The sequence below is a fragment of the Crotalus tigris genome, unplaced genomic scaffold (assembly GCF_016545835.1).
Source record: "Crotalus tigris isolate CLP2741 ecotype Arizona unplaced genomic scaffold, ASM1654583v1 scf7180000018371.15429387391:27106975, whole genome shotgun sequence".
In the NCBI taxonomy this organism is placed as follows: Eukaryota; Metazoa; Chordata; class Lepidosauria; order Squamata; family Viperidae; genus Crotalus; species Crotalus tigris.
Window position 1 is genome coordinate 26443585 of NW_024096970.1, and position 20183 is coordinate 26463767.

Below are 20183 nucleotides of genomic sequence, written 5' to 3' on the forward strand. Positions count from 1 at the left end.
CTTGAACCCGCTTTATCTGTGATTCTTTTGAGATAATTGCTTCAGAGTTGAGATAATCCTATCCCTCAATTTGCATAATGGATGGAGCAACCCCCCCTCCCTCCCTCCCTCCCTCTCTCTCTGTGTAGTAACACCAATTGAGTAAAGCCTATTCGTATAGCAAAAAAGGGTAACAGGAAAAACAATGAGAAAAACCTGGGTCACCAGGGATATGCAGTGGCATGGCCATTGGCATCACTTATTTCTATTGAGAATATAACTGATTGTACTTTTGATCAATACACAAACCTGGTTTGCTAGAAAGCAACAGATCACTACCCCCAAAATTATTACATCTCTTAAAACAAACGATTTCTACAAGTTTTAAATGCTGACTTTTAGCACCAAACTGAGTCTAAGGTCTAAAACAAAATTAATGAGATTCCTCTGTTCACAGGGATAGCTAAAAATTATTAATCAGAAGATTTTTCAATGTAACAGTTAAGATTGAAAATACACAGGTTACAAACAGCAGTCTATAACATTTACACTCTATAAGCTTTCAAACTGAATTGTGACTTTATTCTACTTTATATAATAACAGACCTTTGGTTCTTCTAGCTTTGCTATTTCACCAGTGACAGTAGTTTTTCAAGTTTTTAGGTAGAGATTCTTGTTGCTATACAAGCAAATTAATTAATTCATCTTCAGAACATTAACAGAAACAAACTTTGCAATAAATTCAAATTATACACTTACCATCAGGATCAGAAATCATATCCAAAAGCGATTTATCCAATGTGGACTTGCTCATAATTTTTTCTTCATATTCAAAATATACATCTAGTTTCCGAGTCTGAATGAAATGAAGTTGCCATTGGAAAGTGTTTTTGTATACACACATAGCCACACACCCATTTCTATTAGAAAGTAAGAAATGTTTCCATACTTTTTAAATATATTTTTCCATAGTAAAAAACTAAGAACATATAGTTTCTTTGAATAAGTAGTAAGGTTCATAAAATAAATGTATTCTAATAATATATATAACATATATTTTTATACATATGAATACGTATGTACAGTAAATACATATAATACATATACTGTACTAATACCGTATATGCCGGCGTATTAGGCGACCCGGCGTATAAGACGACCCCCGTCTTTATAGCTGGACCGCATTCCTAGAACATCGTCTTATACGCCGGAAACTACCAGTATTTCCGGCGTATAAGACGACTCGGCGTATAAGACGACCCCCGTCTTTGGCGCCGATTTCAGCGCTCACGGAAGTCGTCTTATACGCCGGCATTTACGGTAAATAATATTCATTTTCATAGAATACAGAGAGTACATAGAATACATAAACTGCATTATAGTTTTCTTCCATGATAACTCAAACTCAAAGGATTTACAGTTTGTTCATCTAGGGCAGGTACGTCAAACTGCCGGCCCGTGGGCTGGATGCATAATGCTGAAACTGCACCCACCCCATTGTCGGCAATGGGGAAAAAGTTGCGATACGTCGCGCAACATCACATGGCATCGCAAGTTTGACATGCCTGATCTAGGGGTTCATCAGATTCAGCCGTTTTTTCCCCTTGCCTTCAAAGCAGCTGTAGCACAAAATCTTTCCTATTTTATTATATACTTTAAAATTATTTAATAATATTATTTACTGATTAAATTATTAGGTTAAAAAAAACCCCAAGATTTTAAGCAAAGGATAACTCTTTGCCTATCCAGAAATGGTTTAACTCTATATCAAATAGCCAAATCATCTGAAAATAAACTTAAAACTACTTCCAATTAGGTCTGGTGGTTAAGGCACCAGGGTTATAGAAAGCAGGAGACTGTGAGTTCTAATCCCACCTTATCTATGAAAGCCAGCTGGGTGACCGTGGGGCAATTGTTTTCTCTCAGCTCAACTCAGCTCACAAGCTTGTCATTGTGGGAAAAATAGAAGGCATTTTCATATATTTGCCACGTTGTTATTTATAAAAATAATAAAGGCAGGATATAAATAAATAAGTGAATAAGTAAGTAGAAACTCAATTTAGCCACCCAAACAAAACAAAGTTAATGGGCAGAATATATGGCAAAGTACTAATTGTTGTGCAATCATTTCAGACCAATTGCAAATGAATTTATTCAATGGGTCTGGTAAAACAATATTATACATCTCAAATCAATGGTTAGTGAGAAGGAGAGGTTCATACTTAAGGCATTTTTAATTTTGAATGCAATAAATAATATTAGAGCTTTCTATAAAATAGTCTATAATAATTTAGTATCTTTTACATGATATTGGTAAATGATAAATGTAGAAGTCTAACATTTTTTTCTATTTCTTAAATTTAACTTCATAAAATGTAACTTGCAAAATAAAGGCAATACTTTGCATTATTATTACAGGAAATTACCATTAAACCATGAAAATATTCAACAAAAACCAGAGATCCACAGAGGAAAAAAAAAGAAACCCTCTGAAGCTACAATTGCTCTTTTTCTGATGTTTAAGTCACACTAAAACCAATGAAAAGAAAAATGAATAAAGATGTCCCAAATAGTAGCATAAAAATGCTTCCAATAAAAGCAGATATTTTCCTTGCATCTATTAAATTCTGATTATATTTCTGAGTTGCCAAAATCTTACTAGGTTAAATAATAACTTAAAACAAGGTCTCTCTTCTTCTAAGCTTTTCCAATAAATATTTGGTAATCCCATCTTGGGAAATAATGATGTTTCTTTCCAGTTTCTTGCTAAACACTGAAATATGCCAAAAAACTGCCAGAATTTCTGAAAGGTGATTAATCTCAGAGTTCCTTTTGCTATGCCTTCAAAAATAATCTGAAAGAGAATCTGAAAATAAGCCATAAAGTGAACTACTACAAAAGTATAATTTAAGATTCATTATAGAAAATATAAATTAGCATATCAGCTATTTTAATCTTGATAAATTACACTGTAACTACATTTCCATAAAGCTTTATTAAATGACTCTGAACTCAAAGATATATGGAATGTATAGTACTCAATTCTTTACCTCCATAAATGGTAAGATCTAGATTTTATGATGGGAGGCTTCTATAAATAGAAATGGGAGGAGGGCAATATTCACTTATTTTATGTTTTCTGCAAGAATTATTTTCCACTCTAGAAGACTTCACTGGATCAAGCAGTCTTCCATGGGTAAAAGGCCATAAAGGGGATAGTACATCTCTATATGCAAATGTGTGAATATTCACTGACACATCCTTCCATATATATGTGCATGTATATGAGCAAGAACTTTCTTAAATACAGATTTAAGGGCAGACAATGTATTCCAAAATAAAAAGTTTACAAAATTAATGATAAAAAAATTAATTTACTACCTCTTACTGTAGTGCAAATAATGGAGACATGAGATAATTAAGGTTCCTAGAAAATTATATTTCCCCCCCATTTAGACTTCAATTGATGAAAACTTACGGAAAAGTTAGCTAGCTTTTCTCTCCTCTTATTTTTCTCTAAGAAACTTCCTGAAGCAGAAAGGAAGCATGCTAATAATTTATTCCACCTCTGCAGTGTCAAAAGCATCTAATTCAGTAAGGCCATCTGATTTCTATGCCTTGGGAGGAAAAGACTATGGAAGTATTTCCAAACCACATCCTGCCTTGGATTTTGACAGAGATCCAATGTAAAATGCTGAAGAAAAAAATAAACTTTATTTTCAACATTACTTTCTATGGAAACAGACTGTCAGTGAATTAAGCTTCAGTTATCTAAGACAATTGTGAAAAATATTTTATTCACAAAAAGTAGAAAAAATGATTATACTTATTAAGTGCAGGGGGAAATACTCTTAATAATAGGCAAATATTTTAAACTCATTATCATCACATTAAACATTAAAATTTCAGCTGTACCTTTTATCTCTGGCCTTTGGCTATAATAAAAATTCATTCAAACTCATTAAAGAAAGCAATCTATAATACAGTACTATTTTTAATTATATTAATTAGATTGTTGGTTTGATTATCAATTTCCAAAATTCAATTCTTATTCAATAAGAGGGTATTCTCAAAAGATTATACCCAGAAAGGTCATGGAAGAAAGAAGACTGGATTGTTTAGTGGTTTTTTTTTTATGAATTGCTTTTTTTGCAGCAGCATGAGATAGTAGTCTGGAATTCTGCCTAAGTTTATTTTTTTAAAAAACAACAACCCCAAACAGACAAAAATGAGAATTCAGTCTGGCAGAATAGCAGCTTGAGTATAAAGCCTCTGGAATAGATGAAAGTTTTAATTCATTTTAAACAATGGTAAAAATATAGGACCACTAAAAAAGAAGTTTGTTTTCTGAGAATGAAATGAAAAATCCAGGCAAGCTAAACTGTTATGATGGGATGTATTATAATAAATCATTTTATAAATAATAAAAAAACCCGCACTATGGTTGTTTAAAACCAGCTATTTTATTTGGCTTAATAATAAATGCAATTATAAAACACAGCCACCCAATTTCACATGACAAGGATACTTTGATTGCAAACAACATTTTGTTTTGAGAGTAACTGTATTTGCACAGAATCTAAAATGCTACTTATCTAACCCATTATGGCATTCTTATGAATGATGAAGGGGATTTATTTCTTTTTTTGGCATGGATAACACAAGTCAATATTTTGTCATTTATTTTGTAATCAGATTCTTCAAGCATGGAGGCTAGAATTTCATATACATATTGGCTGTACTTTAAACTAGCGGCCCCCAACCTTTTGTGCACCAGCGGCTGTGCAGCGTTTTTTCAGCAGACTGGGGGAGCAATGGTTTTGTACACTGGTTGGATCCTGTGCATATGTGAATGGGACTTCACTTGCTTGTGCGGACTGATTCCCAGTGGGCCGTGGACTGATTCCAGTGCACAGCCTGGGAGGTTGAGAACCCCTGCTTTAAACCATGTCAACTACTCTTCAGCATAGTACTAATGTATCCCTCTGAGACTCTTTCATTTTTATATGATTACTTTATCCAGAGAAAGAAAAAAGTGTCTTAAGTCCCACAGGAACTCTTGGGACTCAAAGAATTGTCAAAAGTTCACAAACCATGATGAGCAGATTAAAATTTGAGTAACTAGGAATTGGGGCTATTTTATTAAGCACATAACAGAATGTAATTTTATTTCTATTGATATTTTTTTAAATTTTTCCTTTTCTGCTCTATAAATGCTCCAAAATGATAATAAAGTTTTAATCAATACTGTTCTAAATGGTAGCCTAATTTTGTAAAATAGATTGGGGAGAGAAGACTCAAGAAAACTAAACAGTGAAAATTAGTAATGGCTGAATATCAAAGCCTTTTATTATCTGATGAATGTAAACTATCTTGTAGAGTGCCAATTATGTTCAAACCTGTACATATAAGAGAAACATAATGCAACCAATTGTTCATTGTAACTACTGCTGCATACTGTCTTGCCAAAAAAACTCTGTCCTCTCCATTTCCTCTGCACTGATTCAGTCACAGCTAAAACTTGGAATCAAATTTCATAGTACATAGTATCTCTCTGTTTTTGCTGTATATTACTTTTGAAAGTAATAAAATATATGGCTGAGCATTCTTTTTACTATACTCAATTAAAAGGACTGATTAACTTTAAATCTGATAAAACTTTAAAATGGCAATGTTTTATACCTTTATATGTTCCAGAACGGCTGTTGCTACATTTGTATGAAGATCTATGAGTCTTTTCTTTTCTAGAAGCTCTGGAAGAGAGCTGAAAAAGATTTCGTTCACATTAATTTCTCTGTTTATTCTATTTTAATTACATAATTAGTGTTATATATACAAACAGGCAATTTGGGAATCAATTTCAAATACTACAAACATACAAATAAAAGCAGGGAACAGAAAATCTGTGAAGGTACATCTCAGAACTGGGCCTCAGGAAATTATTAAAAGTCTTCTGAATTAAATAATAATTAGATCTTGTTTTGTCATTCATTAGCCATAGAATGCATTGCATATGAAGAAAATATGAACCTGGATCATATACTTTCCAAATCTTTCTCTTTATGTTCTGAAATCTCTGACCTACAATTGCTTAGGAGATGAGCCGTTAAGACTTTGACCACTTCTTTTACCAGTGTGATTTTGCAGATAACACATTTGGCTTTGAAACCATCTTCTTTAACCAGTATGAGTTTGCAGAAAACACATCTGGCCAGTTTTGTTGTAAATTGGCTATTCTATCTCATCATGTTTCTGGCTAGTGGCTCTAAAATAGATTCAAATCCTTCTTCTTAATAACTTGGCATATGCATTAAATCAAATGAGGTTACACTAGAGGAACTAAAATTAATTTTGCAACACATAATAACCCATAAAATTGTTTTCAATAGCTAAAAGTTCATATTTTTACCAAAATGTAGATTTGGAACATATTGTTGTACATTATTATACTACAGTACTTTAATATTTCTTGAGATATTTAAAGAATAGCAGTGCACTTAGTATGAAATCTAGTCTAACATCAGAATAAGGAAGGAAGCTGATTACATGGAGAAGTTCTTGCCCATTAAAAGTGTTTCATACTTACCTAACAGCTGAAGTTAGTTTAGCTGTATTATCAGACAACATACTTATTGCTCCTTCATCTTCACCTTCCAACCCCTAAGAAGAAAAATTGTATTTTTATTTATTTTTATTCATATGTGTATACTTAAAAACTAAATAGGGTATTTAATTTACACAGAATGGAATTCTCGTTTGACATAACATTTAAGAGACAATTAAAGCAATTCAGAAAGATCATGATGAAGTCTTATTGATTATATGCATGCAACTTATTTGTAGGCCTGACTTGCAGCTTATTAGAAAAAATGTTTCTCTGATTAATCTTTTTAGACATACAATGAGAAATAAATGTTACATGACATTTGCATACCATGAGAGGCAGAGCAATGGTGGCATGCAAACTGAGCTATTCTGCTCCATTCTGAAGTTTTTGGTATTTTTATTAACTCCTGGTGATTTGAGCCACAGGTTAAGCTAAGAAAGTGCAGCCAGACAAGTTTTGGTCTCCCCAGACCACTTTTTATCCTCTGACACTCACACAGACATGATTTCTCAAAGCCAACTTCATAACCATTCATGCTGCCAATTTCACTCCCCATTTTTGTCTTTTCTGTGGCAGAAGGATTTAAAGATTACAGTAGTGGCCAAAATTGTGGAAACCTGTTGGGAAAAGTGTACATTTGAGGTTTAATGGCTAATAACACCACTTTTTTTTTGGAGTAGTACCATAAAATTATATAATCAATGGAAAGATAATTTAATCAAGAATGTAATGCAACAAAGTTTGTTCAATTATCTGTACTGTATTCTACGAAAAGTTATAGCCAAATAACCAGAAAAAGGAAGCACAACTTGCTTAGGTTGATATCAGGTAGCTTTCCTTCATCTGATTGTAGCCAATGAGCATGAGTGTTTAGAGAGCCAATCAGGTGTCATCTTGTTTTGGCAATGAGCCAATAAGATCACAGTAGGTTCAGTTATTGATGTCATCTATTGAAGCTGAGAGGAGGACATTTGTCAGTTTGTTATGTGATCGCTATCAAGTTTGTTGGGTTTTTTGTGTTCTTTCATTTAGTGAGCTTGTAAAATGTAATAAAATTAAAGTAATGGTAGTGATGCCATAAAATATGTAAGGAGAAGAATAGGAGAAGATTTGCATCCTGATTGCATTATATGTACCGTGAAACACCCAGTCAGTGTTATGATCTGGGGTTGTATAACATCAAAAGGTGTGGGCAGAATTTGTATGATTAATGGGAATATAAATGGCCAAAAATACATTAATGAAATACTTGAGCCCAAACTGAAGCCTTCCGCACATGATATTTTCCAAGACAATGAAGCATTTGTATTTCAACAGGACTCAGCTCCATATCATGTTGCTGGTGTGTGCAAAATGTGGTTTCAAGATAATCATATTCCACTGCTGGAATGGCCTGGGAATAGCTCAGACCTTAACCCAATTGAAAATCTAAGGAGCCGACTAAAGAAACTTGTTAATTAGAAGCGACCCAGCAATAAATCCCAGTTAATAGAAGCAATCATTCAATCTTGGTTTCACATTAAAACAGCTGCAGAACTAAAGGACTTGGTTCACTCCATGAGAAGACATTGTAAGGCCATAATTCATGCTAAAGGTTACCCAACTATGTATTAACTGACATGGTGATAATTTTTGTATATCTCATTTTTTTCTATGGTGATAATTTCTGTATATCTCATTTTTTTCTACGGTGATAATTTCTGTATATCTCTTTTTATGTGTTTCACTTTTCTTCTTTATAACTGCTATTCTAATAGCAAATCCTTCATAAAAGTTATTGCATTACATTCTTGATTAAATTATCTTTCCATTGATATATAATTTTATGGTACTACTCCAAAACAAAGTGGTGTTATTAGCCATCAAACCTCAAATGTACACTTTTCTGACAGGGTTTCCACAATTTTGGCCACTACTGTAGACAGAGATGGAGAATCCTATTTCCATTGGAAATTATCTGGGAATAAAAAGAATAACCATCATGACAACCACAGAGATTTCCTCTTTATATGACTGTTGGTTATGTTCACCACCTTGAGTTGGTTATATTCACCCTGAGTTTATTGTGAAATTGCGGAAAACAAATGAAACAAACAAACAAACTACTCAGGATACAACAGATAATGAACTTTGTGTAACAGGGAAGGAAACTGGAGATACAGTAGAGGGGAAACCCAATATAGCTTAGATTGGCCCCAACTCTGCTAGCCTTCCAGAAAGGCGTTCAAAACTTGGATGTGCCATTGAGCTCATTAAATGGTTGCACTGTGTATAAGTTTAGATAGCATTCCTCCCCAATCTTTTTGTCATTGTAATTTTTAACTGTTTTTAATTGGTTTTAATGCTTGAATTTTGTGATTGTTAATCTGTCTTTTAATTGTGGACACTGCCCAGATTCACATGTAAGTAGGTAGCCACATTAATTCAACAAGCAAGCAAACAAACAAACAAACAATAGCAGCATTAAACTGTAATCAAACTGCAATCAAAATGAGGAAAAATTAACCTTATTTAATGTAAATGGATTTAACTTAACTAGCACAAGAAGGATACTTTTCAACCAGCTGGTAAAATGAGGACCCAGACAGTTGGGGACAATATGCTAACATTGTAAACTGCCCAGAGTGCTATAAAGCACTATGGGGCGGTATTGAAATCTAAGTGCTATTGCTATACAGATAGTACAGCATTAACAATTATGCAACTACAAATCTCCAATGGAGTAATTAAAGACTTTGCCTACCTTTCTGGATATAAAATTAATGAAAACTAAGAAAATAACAAGGAATTTTAATGAAGAGGATTTTGTGAAGAAATAGATATAACAAGAGATTCAGTGAAATATCATGTTACATGATGTAATAAAAATCTATTTCAAAACAATTATGGAAAGAAATGAAGCAAGCTATTAAAAGATAGAACATTTTTCTAGTTAGGATATACTACCCAAGATCTATTTTCTATTTCAAATGTCATTGATTGCAATTTCAGATAAAAATTTGCAGTTCTGGCAAAGAACAATTAACAGATTTATATGGAATGGGGGAAAAATCAAGGATTAAGGTTCAAAATTTGGCAAGATTCAAAAGAAAGAAGCAAAGTAATATTTTTCAGTCTTAGACTATATTATTTTAAACTCTGGAATCAGGTCTTTCCTTTCATCTATATCAAGGGTGTCAAACTGCCGGCCCACAGGGCGGATGCATCACGCAGAAGCCGTGCCCACCCCAGCTCTGGCAAGGGGAAAAAAGTCGCGATACATCATGTGACGTATTGCGGCAAGTTTGATATCCCTGATCTATGTGCCTTCAAAAGGGCTTTAGGTGTTACCCTGGCAGACAGTTTAGTTGAAAGCTTTATGTTACCTGTTTTAAATTACTATCCATGTAAATAAACATTATCTTATTCTAGCCCAGTGGTTCTCAACCTTTTTAATGCCGCGACCCACAACCGGTCGTAAGTCGAGGACTACTCAACCGGTCGTAAGTCGAGGACTACTCAACTGGTGCAGCACGGTTTGCAGAATGGGACTTTTGGCGGGCTCAGCAGGGCAGAGACAGCCTGGACAATTCCTATTGGCTTTTGAAAGCCAATAGAATTAGACTCTATTCAAGAGAGTCTATTCTATTGGCTTTCAAAAGCCAATAGAATAAAAGGGAGTAGCACAGCTAAGGAAAAGGGGAAAAAAAATGGCGGACTGCGTTGTTTGGCGACCCCCGTGAAATGGTCGTTTGACCCCAAATGGGTCCTGACCCACAGGTTGAGAACCACTGGTCTAGCCTATTATTTTAAATATACAGAAGCAGGCAAAGCTGGCAAATAGAGATATAAATAAATATAAACTTCATGCTTTTCTTCCTCTATTCTTTTTCTGTAGTAATTTGTTATCTCTAGTTTTTCCTCTTAGAAGGTGCAAAGATTCCATTTTGCTCCAGTAGCAGAGTAAAGAACATTCCTAGCTCTTGGACTAGATGACCTCCAAGGTCCCTTCCAACTTTACTAATATGAACATATATCTACTTGTAATCCATTTGTAATTGATGACAACAATTTTTTAACCTAAACATATACAATATAGATTGTGAAACTGTATACAAGGTTGTGGAATTGATTTAAAAAGCTTTTTTTTAAATTTCAGAATTCTAAATTAACCATCAGTCTACTTCCAGCGTATTTTACAAGTATCAACATATTTAAATAACTCTATAAAGTCCAAAGAGTATTTTATTGTATCAATACATCTTACCATTATACTTTTAAGCCGCTTGACTTCATCCTCTTGAGTTCTGTAGGATTCTAACTCCTGCTGGACAGATTCTGCTACCTCTGGAAAAGGGCTAAATAAATATTGTGTAAACTGTTTTTAACTCATACTCTGTACTGTAAACATACATTTAAAAAAAAATTACTTTTAGCTCTTTCTGCATACTACATTTTACACTTTGTTTAATTTACAGTAATATAAATTGAAGCATAAATAGTGAACTGGCGATATAAAATATTCAACTTACCTTCCTTTATGTTTCTGCCAAAATTTATCAGCTGCAGTTAAATCATATGTTTTTTTATTTTTTTTCTTTGGTCTAGCACCTGCTTGAGAATTTTCCATTCCTGAAGCTTCTTCCAAAACAACTCTATTCAAATGAAAATCCTAGAATCATTTTAAATTAAAAATGAATTAGTAAAAAAACCAAATTGATGTTTTGTTTTGCAACTGTAACTATAAAAAGAGAGCCTTTCAATTAAAGGTAACATATGAATTGTGCTTTTAAATTTCTCTGTATATATGTCACAACATACTCTCAAAATTAGTAGTTTTGAGTTACTAATTACTCATATTTCTAGTAAAATTTGAAATTCGGAGTAATTCTAAAAATTACTTATTATTTCTGGCTTTCTGTTATTGTCTAGAACAAAGGTTTTTCCCATTGGTATGTAATTACACCAATGCTGATTGCTAAAACTGGTAATTCATATTATACAAGTGCTGTAAATGACAATCAGTTTGATCATTTTTTCATACTCAGCAGCAAGGTCATAAAGATAAATAATCCTGGAAGATGATTCACTATAGAACCTACCAATTTAAAATACTAATTTTAGTTCTTACTGGCTATTTTTCCTTTAAGAATTACTAAACCTTATATGAATGCTGCAAAGTATATGGAGTTGGCTTATAAATGATAACAGCTGGTAGAATACCGTATACTTCTACATGAAAATTGCACATAATCCCTTCTTTAGAAGAATTGTGGACTATACTATGGGAATATGTGTCAATGTCAAAAATAACTTTCTATTTATACTGAATACCTGTTAAAAATTTTCTTTATGTATCACTATGTAGCCAATTACACAGACTACAAAATATGTATTTATTTTAACAAGTCAAGTAATCAATATAATGAAATACTGAGACTTTGTAATCTTTCTTAATTATACATTTAAATTTAATCCAGTTGCTTGGAACAATTCTTTCTATAAAATTGCACATTTTAGATGTTTTTTATTGGACCACATTCATAGCTGTGAAAAACTACTTTTCCACTGAGTTTATTAATATGTAACACCTGCACCATCTTGTGGTGATTATTGATACTTTAATATTTAATGTGTAGCTTAATATGTAAAGATCAAACATTACTCATGAACATACTTCACAAAAATCTAAATAACAGGTAAATTCTTATTACTAAATGAAATATGTTTTATATTTTGGTAGGACACAAACAATCTATGAGACAGGATTTTAGATCATGGGTTAATAATAGGAAAATCTATCAGACAGAACAGCATCATTTTAAAGAAATATCATTGGCTTTGGTAGGGACTGGCAGTAGTTTTATTTCAAGTAATTAAACCAATTTTAAACAATGAAAGGCTTGTAGCCAGTTTACCTTTTCCCTAGACTTTCCACACAATCCATCTTCTAAATTTCTATTTCCTTTTATTAAGCAAAGATACAAGCATATTTTCTCTCCTTTCCAATTGCTTCCCATATGAACACTCTATATGCTTAAATCCTATTTTCAGTACACTTTCCACAATACCTTCCAAGTTCAGAAAGTAAACTTTTATTATACCAAGAATATACTGTACATGAAACAGTGGTAATTATCCTCACACAATACCATTATTCTGCTATACTCTTATAAGCCACTAAAAGAATAAAATTTCCAGAAGTTTTGAAAGCAAATTAGGGAAGATTATTCCCCTCCCCAACACCCATAGCATCAGACTGCACATTCCTCCACAGGACACAATTTTTCCTAGAAAAAATCCTCTTGCCAGACAATTGATACAGATACTTCATTACTGGGTAGGAACTGAGAAAATGGAATCTCACTAACTAGAAATAATGGCTGGTGACAAAATTTGGGGAATCCATTGTGTCAAAGTAAATAATAACCATATGTAGCAAAACTATATAATACATACTGAATTACTTACATTCCTAAGTCTATATAGCAAAAATAAAACTGGTATTTACTGATGTGTATATCGCTTGGGATCTCAGCTATTTGGGAAGAAACTGACTTTTAAGTTATCAGTGTCAAATAAGAACAGTGGGTGAGGTGCATGCATTGCATTATACTTTTGTATTATGGAGGTGGGAGTAAAAAGAAAAGAAAAACACATAGAGTACTTACCAATACATCATGTACTAAGGCTTGATAGGTCCAAGTATGGTGTAGAGGAGTTGCCAAATCTATATTTCTGTCAACAAGTACTAAAAGAGGTCTCTGAAAACTATAAAAAAGTATCTGTTTAGAGTCTCTATTGCTATCTGCATACTTAGAAAATTCTAATGACTACAGCTATATTGCAATACTGTAAGAGTTATAATGAATATGAAGCATTTCCCTATTGAATACAAAAGTTTTTACTAAAATGAAAATAAAAGTACATTAAAAACTAACAAGAGTCTGTCCAAAACAATCTTCTTAAAACTATCAATTTTCTTCAAGAAACATTTTTGAAATACTGCTTTTATTTACTACAAGTAAGCTATGGACAAGCAGTGACATATTTTAATTCTACCAAGTACTAATAATGTTTTTTTAAATATTGTTAAATAGTTAATGAAATGTTACCTGAATTGCCCAGCCCCAAGTGTGTCGCCAGTGAAAAGGCTATTTCTGGCATCTCTAAGGTTCTCTCGGAGTTTCTTATCCAATTTCTGTGGAAACAAAATACAATTTTCAAAAACCTATAAAGTTGGCACTATATGGGGGAAGGGGGAAGAGGAATGCACTTGTAGAATTCTTGCAAAACTGGAACAAAGGGAGAAAATAATTAGGAAGATGGCTCACAAACTTCTCAATAATTAATAAGTTATATCCAGAATGATTCACGTCATTCCTTTTTCTTCTAGATACCATTAACAACAGATCTCTCTGCTGAGAATATTGTTTTCTCTAGAGCAATCCTGTATCATTTCAGAACTTTTTCTTTGTGACTGACTTGCAGTGAAAAAATGGTGAACTGAACACAGCTCTGCAAAAAGTGGAGCTGACAACTGCGGCGGAATGAAGAGCTGGCATGTAGAGCAGCTCTTCATAATTCCTCTCTGGATAAGAAAGATGGCTCACAAGTGCTTCCGACAGCAGTCCCCGGTGGGTTTAGAGCAGTGGTTCTCAACCTTTTTAATGCTGTGACCCCCAACCGGTCGTAAGTCGAGGACTACTCAACCGGTCGTAAGTCAAGGACTACTCACCGTTTGCAGAATGGGACTTTTGGCAGGCTCAGCAGGGCAGAGACAGCCTGGACAATTCCTATTGGCTTTGGAAAGCCAATAGAATTAGACTCTATTCAAGAGAGTCTATTCTATTGGCTTTCAAAAGCCAACAGAATAAAAGGGAGTAGCACAGCTAAGGAAAAGGGGGGGGAAAATGGCGGACTGCGTTGTTTGGCGACCCCCGTGAAATGGTCGTTCGACCCCAAATAGGGTCCCGACCCACAGGTTGAGAGCTCTGGGAGATGAGCAAAATAGCCATCTTGCTCAATCCATGGTCTGTGTCTTTGGTTTTGCACTTCCTTTTCCAATAACTTTTGGAAATTGCTTGTTAACTGCTTTCCAGCTATTAGGGACCTTTGGATAGACTAGTTTGACAGCACGGGGTAAGTTTCCTTCAATCCTTAACAAAATTAGTTTTCAATACAAGATTACAGACCAAATAATGTTTTTTTGAATAAATAACAAAAGAGTGATCAAAACTTTGACTTCAGAAAGTTACAATGGACAAAGTGTCCAGATAAATTTGAATATTAATAAGAATCCTTCCCGTAGAAAAATGCTTTTTTGAATTCTTAAAAAAACATGAGAACTTTAAATTTTGGACACTAGAGAGAGCCTGAAGGAACTAGGATTACAATTAAAGGAGACAAGCACTTAAATTTGATTTATTAATACAGAATGGAACAAAATACTTTAATATTGAATATACTGAAGGATATTTGTGAACAATGGATCCAGAAGTTAATTCCAATAGCGTCTGCCTCTTTAGACAGACTCTGTTTAAACATGTTTGAAATGAAAGAGGAACCAATTTTACTGACAAGGTTGAGACTGATTCGAAAGTGGATTTAAAAATGGCAGGCTACCAGAATAACATGTAAAAAGAAGTTACATTGCACAGACAAAAGTAAGTGGCTGATGTCTTAATAATTAAAAGGTATATATGGATAATAAATCAAGAGAGTAACCTGGATAATTTTCCTATAATGGATTTACAAAAGAGGCTTTGAAGAATTTTGTGAGAAGGAACAAAACAGAAATGAACAGAAACCTAGTTCTAGGACAGTGATGGCAAACCTTTTAGAGACCGAGTGCCCCAAAACCGCCCCACCCCACCGTCCCCGCTCTGCCCTGCCTGCTGGGCCACCCACCACCTCCACGACCTGCCACAGATCACCTAGGCAGCCTAGCAGTGCCATGGTGGCCACACCCTCCACCCGTGCCCCACAGCATCATCTGCGTGCGATGGGGTGCAAGGGCGGAGTCTTGTCTCCGCTGCCCGGCTACCATGTCCTTGGCTACGCTTTGCATGGGTCGTGCCCGGGGCAACTCTCCTCTGGGTGGGCTGCTGGTGAGGGGGCCATGGGAAGAAGCAGGGCTGGAATGACGGTGCGTGTGCCCACTGAGAGACCACCGAGTGCCGCCTCTGACACGTATGCCATAGGTTCGCTACCACTGTTCTAGGACATTATTTGGAGGGACTAAAGATCAAGATAGTTAGAAGTAAAAGGAAGAAATATAAAGTTGGTTTGTTTGATGAAAGTTAAAATAGATATGAGAGCCAGTTTAGAGTATTGGTTAAAGCATCAGGTTAGAAACTAGGAGACCCTGAGATCTAGTCCCATTTTAGGCACAAAGCCAGCAAGGTGACCTTTGATTAGTTATTCTCCCACAGCCCAAGGAAGGAGGCAATGGCAAATACTTCTGAAAAACCTTGTCAAGAAAATTGTAGAGATTTGTCCAGAAACTCTCCAAGAATCAGAAATGATTGAGCAGAAGGAAATAAAATAGATATGTTGTTATCTCTACTATTTGAACAAGCCAGAATTTTAGAACTATGTCTAAGTCTGATAGAATTAAAAACAATTAATTGAAAATGGAAGAAAATCAGATTGCAAATGTATGAGATGAGATTGGAGAGAAAAGTTTATAATCTTAAAACTATTTATTTTGCATCAAAGCATTAGAAAGTTTAAGATTTGATTGAATAAGATGAATTGGGAAATTCTTCAAATGTGCTTGACTTGATACATCCATGTGAATTTATTAATAAGCAAATGCCAAATCTCTTCTGCAATACAAGTCAAATATATACAAATAAAAATGCCACTGACCTACCATAAGATTAGGTGAAAAAGTGTAAGACAAATAGTCTGTTAATACTTATATGATATTAGCATTTGTCCACACTGTAATAGAATAATATGTGCAGTCAGTAAATAAGACCTACTAATATTAGTCCAAAAGTTGATACAAACAAAATCAAAGGTCTGATTGAGCCCTTGAAAGAGGATGAAATTTGTTTCTGTAAGCTACAGAAACTACACTAACTATTGTATAAATTCCATTCTACATTTTCTATTAAAACATCTACAATGTTTATTTCAATGCCTAATTCAGTTGTGATATTTCATAACTCACCACTGCCACCATTTCTGCTGCTGTTCCTCTTGAGCATCTAATTATTGGAATTGCTCCTATAAAAATAATGTTCAATAAATATCCTTTGATCAAGTTTAACATATATTTAAGGTAGATGACATATTGTTTGCAATGCTGCATAGTGCATTTTTTTTAATTAAAGAAACAGGTGGGTCACAACTTTGATAAAACATATACACATACATACATATTAAAAAAGCAGACAAAGTCTATAGCACCTTTCAGAAAATAAAACAGCTAATTGATAAAAGATTAAGAAGATTATGTATTGGAGGCTCTGCTAAAAAGAAGGCCTTTACTAACTTCTAGAATGACATTAGTATTCTCCTGGAATAGACTTTCCGAGCACTGGCAAAGCTACCAAAACCCCAGCCTTCCTAATTCCAATAAGATAGTCCCAAAAGTTTAATTTTAATCAATGGTCCAGTATATACTGGAAAAGGAAGTTCTTCAAATATTCTGTTTTCAATCATTCTGGAATTTAACATTAGTAACTAATTAACTAATTAACATTAGTATAGAATCCCAAAATAAACTGGAGATCAGTGCAGCTTGTTTAATACCTGATTATAACTTCACTATATATAAAATCCTTCTTAACATGGATTTCAGAACTTCCAATGCAGAATGTATTTTAAAAATTCTGACATGATCTAAAACTTTATATTAATTGTAAAACAATGAAAAAGAAATAATTTCAAATTTTATGCAAATGAACAATATCCATTCTATCTAATTCATGCTTATAATATCATATCTCCCTCCATGAAAATAGAAAACATGATGAATATTTTAAAAAAAAGTTTAAATTCAGGGTTCAAGCTGATGATGAATCTTTTGAGAAAATGTTACTCTGGATAGGATAAACTTTAACATTATAACACAACTAATGGGAAAATGAGAAAAGAATATGGAAATACATATAATAAATGACAACTCCTGTATTCTTATTATTTACTCCAGATAGTATATTGAAGTAGAAGTAATCATCTTTACTAATAATAGTACAACAAAGAAAAAAGTTTACACTTACCAAGTGTAACAAAGAAACAGAAAAGGCTGTCAACAATTGTATCCATAATGGTCTCCATTTCTGTATCTGTTATGTCTGGTTTGTTAATGGCTATAATATCAGGAAGGAAACAAATCATAGAGTGTGATTTATTTCTAGCAAAGAAATAAAGTAATAAATCCTACTCAGAGATAAACACATACAAAAGCAACACATACAACTTGAAAAGCACTACTTATTTTTTTTTGCATAATGAAAAAGAGATATTTACTATCTTTATGCTATTAATGTAGAGAGCACCAGGTAAGTGAAGGCTAGATAAACCACTGATAGGTAGATGCATGGAAGGTGGAAGATTTAATAAACATGAAATTTTTCTTTCTTTCTTGATTTGGATCAGGCAACCCGTTCCCCCACCCTTGCCTAACCTAGGTTTGACTATCATTATTTCTCCTCCATCTATCCCAATGGAAAGAAAGTATATAAGCCATCTCAAAGGATTAATTTTTTTCAAATTCTTAGGATGAGCCAACCAACAAACATCCTTCTTTTGTTCTCTGTAAGAAATATTCAAAACTCCTAAGATTCTTGAACATTCTTACAGGAGCTAAAAGAGTGCAGGTTTTTTAAAAAAGACAATTTGTCTCATTAAGATCCATTTTCATCTTAATAGCAAATGCATAGTTAATGATGTGGTCTTAAGTGTTTAATAGTTCTGTATCAGTGATAGAAAGTTGGATGCGTGCAAAGAATTACAGGGTTAAGATCTTATACGATTTAACTGTACTACACCCTCAATAATGTTTAAAGGGTAGGCTGAAAAAAAGTCTAACAAATATTGATTTAAATACCACACATTACATTAAATAAAAGAATCACTTACCATGATATGAAACAAGCTCCTTATTTTGATTGCATAACACAAACATGTCATCTTCCAAGGTAATGAAATTGAGGTATTGGTCAAAAACCTATACATCAAGACAAAATGATCGTCACTACAGAAACATTTTTGTAGATATTACACATATTTAATTAACATATTTGAGAAATGTCACACAAAATAAGAATAGTGAAGTAATACATTCAGTAGCGAGGCATTCTCAGGAAAAGTATATGTGTGGATTAAAGAGGTATTGAGGAAGACATAATCACAGGGCAGCAATATCTTCAAGGAGCCACTGACTTCTGACTTTTCCTCCTTTGGATCCAAATACTGCGTACATCAACTTTATAGAAAACATTCTACTTATCAACGTTATTATTTCATTTTACTATTCTTTAGCAATCCTACAAAAAGATACGATACAGAATATTATAGTAGCTAAGAATTTATAAAAATATTGGTGTTCCAACTTGTGCAAAGAATTTCCAGTAAAACAAATGGATACATGCATTATGCATCTCTGTGGCGACTCCCTCCCTCTGGAATATATTTCTCCAGAAATAAGATTAGTCCCCAACTTCCAGAAGTATTCTGTTTGTTGCCACTTCAGTATGTGTATATTGTATAGGTTTCTGTACTGTGATTTTTAATTTTGTAAGCCATCCAGAGCCACCATCTATGAGTATTTATTTATTTAATAAATTAGAAAATGATAAAATGTGATAGTTATCTCAATTTTGCAAGTGGCTATACATCTTTATGCATAACCCATTTTTTTCTCTTTGAAAAAAATCTTCTTATTACCCCTATGGATGGTATGAGCCTTCCTCAATCTTGGGTCCTCTATCAGAGACCTGGGAATTAGAGGGCTCTGTGCTGTATCTTAGCTGTTCCTAGCACTGCCTTCTTCTGGACTGTGATACCACAGACTCTGGGATCACATTGGAGCCACTCTCCCAACTCAGAAGCCACAGCCCCGAGTGCTCCTATCATCACTGGAACCACTTTGGCCTTTATTTTTCACATTCTCTCCAGTTATTCCTTCAGGTCTTGGTACTTTCTCCACCTTCTCATACTCCATACTGATGTTGTTTGTACTTGGCACCAGTACATCTATCACCACTGCTGTTTTCTGGTCCTTGACTAGACCATGATGTTGGTTGATTGGCCAATACTTGCCTATCTAGATCGGGAAGTCCCATAGGATCTTAGTTCCATTATTCTCTACGATCTTCTGTTGAGCCCATACCCTGTGTAGGTTCCTGAACACAAAGCCAGCTATTTTATTGTGCTGTTCAGTATATGCTGTTCCTGCCCGCATCTTACATCCTATCACTATGTGCGTTGGACTGTCTCGGAAGCTTCTCTGCATAGTCTGCACCTCAGCTTCTATCAAGTGTGATAAATGTCTGCTTCTATGATCTGGTGCTTCTTGCCTCTTCTTGTGCTGACATGATCAGTGCCACAGTGCTGTTTCTTAATTCAGTCACTGGTAATTCAGTTTCTTAATTTCCACTCA

General features: G+C 34.0%; 1 protein-coding gene across 1 annotated transcript in view; it reads right to left on the reverse strand.

Moving 5' to 3' along the window:
* The window catches only part of SCFD1 (sec1 family domain containing 1), a 42978-nt gene that overhangs the window by 14841 nt on the left and 7954 nt on the right, over positions 1 to 20183 (reverse strand). The window contains exons 6-15 of the mRNA XM_039351914.1: positions 18662 to 18749; positions 17800 to 17889; positions 16746 to 16801; positions 13681 to 13766; positions 13237 to 13336; positions 11098 to 11237; positions 10833 to 10923; positions 6566 to 6639; positions 5662 to 5743; positions 739 to 835 (exon numbers count right to left, since the gene is read on the reverse strand). Coding sequence (XP_039207848.1) covers positions 739 to 835; positions 5662 to 5743; positions 6566 to 6639; positions 10833 to 10923; positions 11098 to 11237; positions 13237 to 13336; positions 13681 to 13766; positions 16746 to 16801; positions 17800 to 17889; positions 18662 to 18749 — 904 coding nt within the window. The remainder of the gene's footprint in view (positions 1 to 738; positions 836 to 5661; positions 5744 to 6565; positions 6640 to 10832; positions 10924 to 11097; positions 11238 to 13236; positions 13337 to 13680; positions 13767 to 16745; positions 16802 to 17799; positions 17890 to 18661; positions 18750 to 20183) is intronic.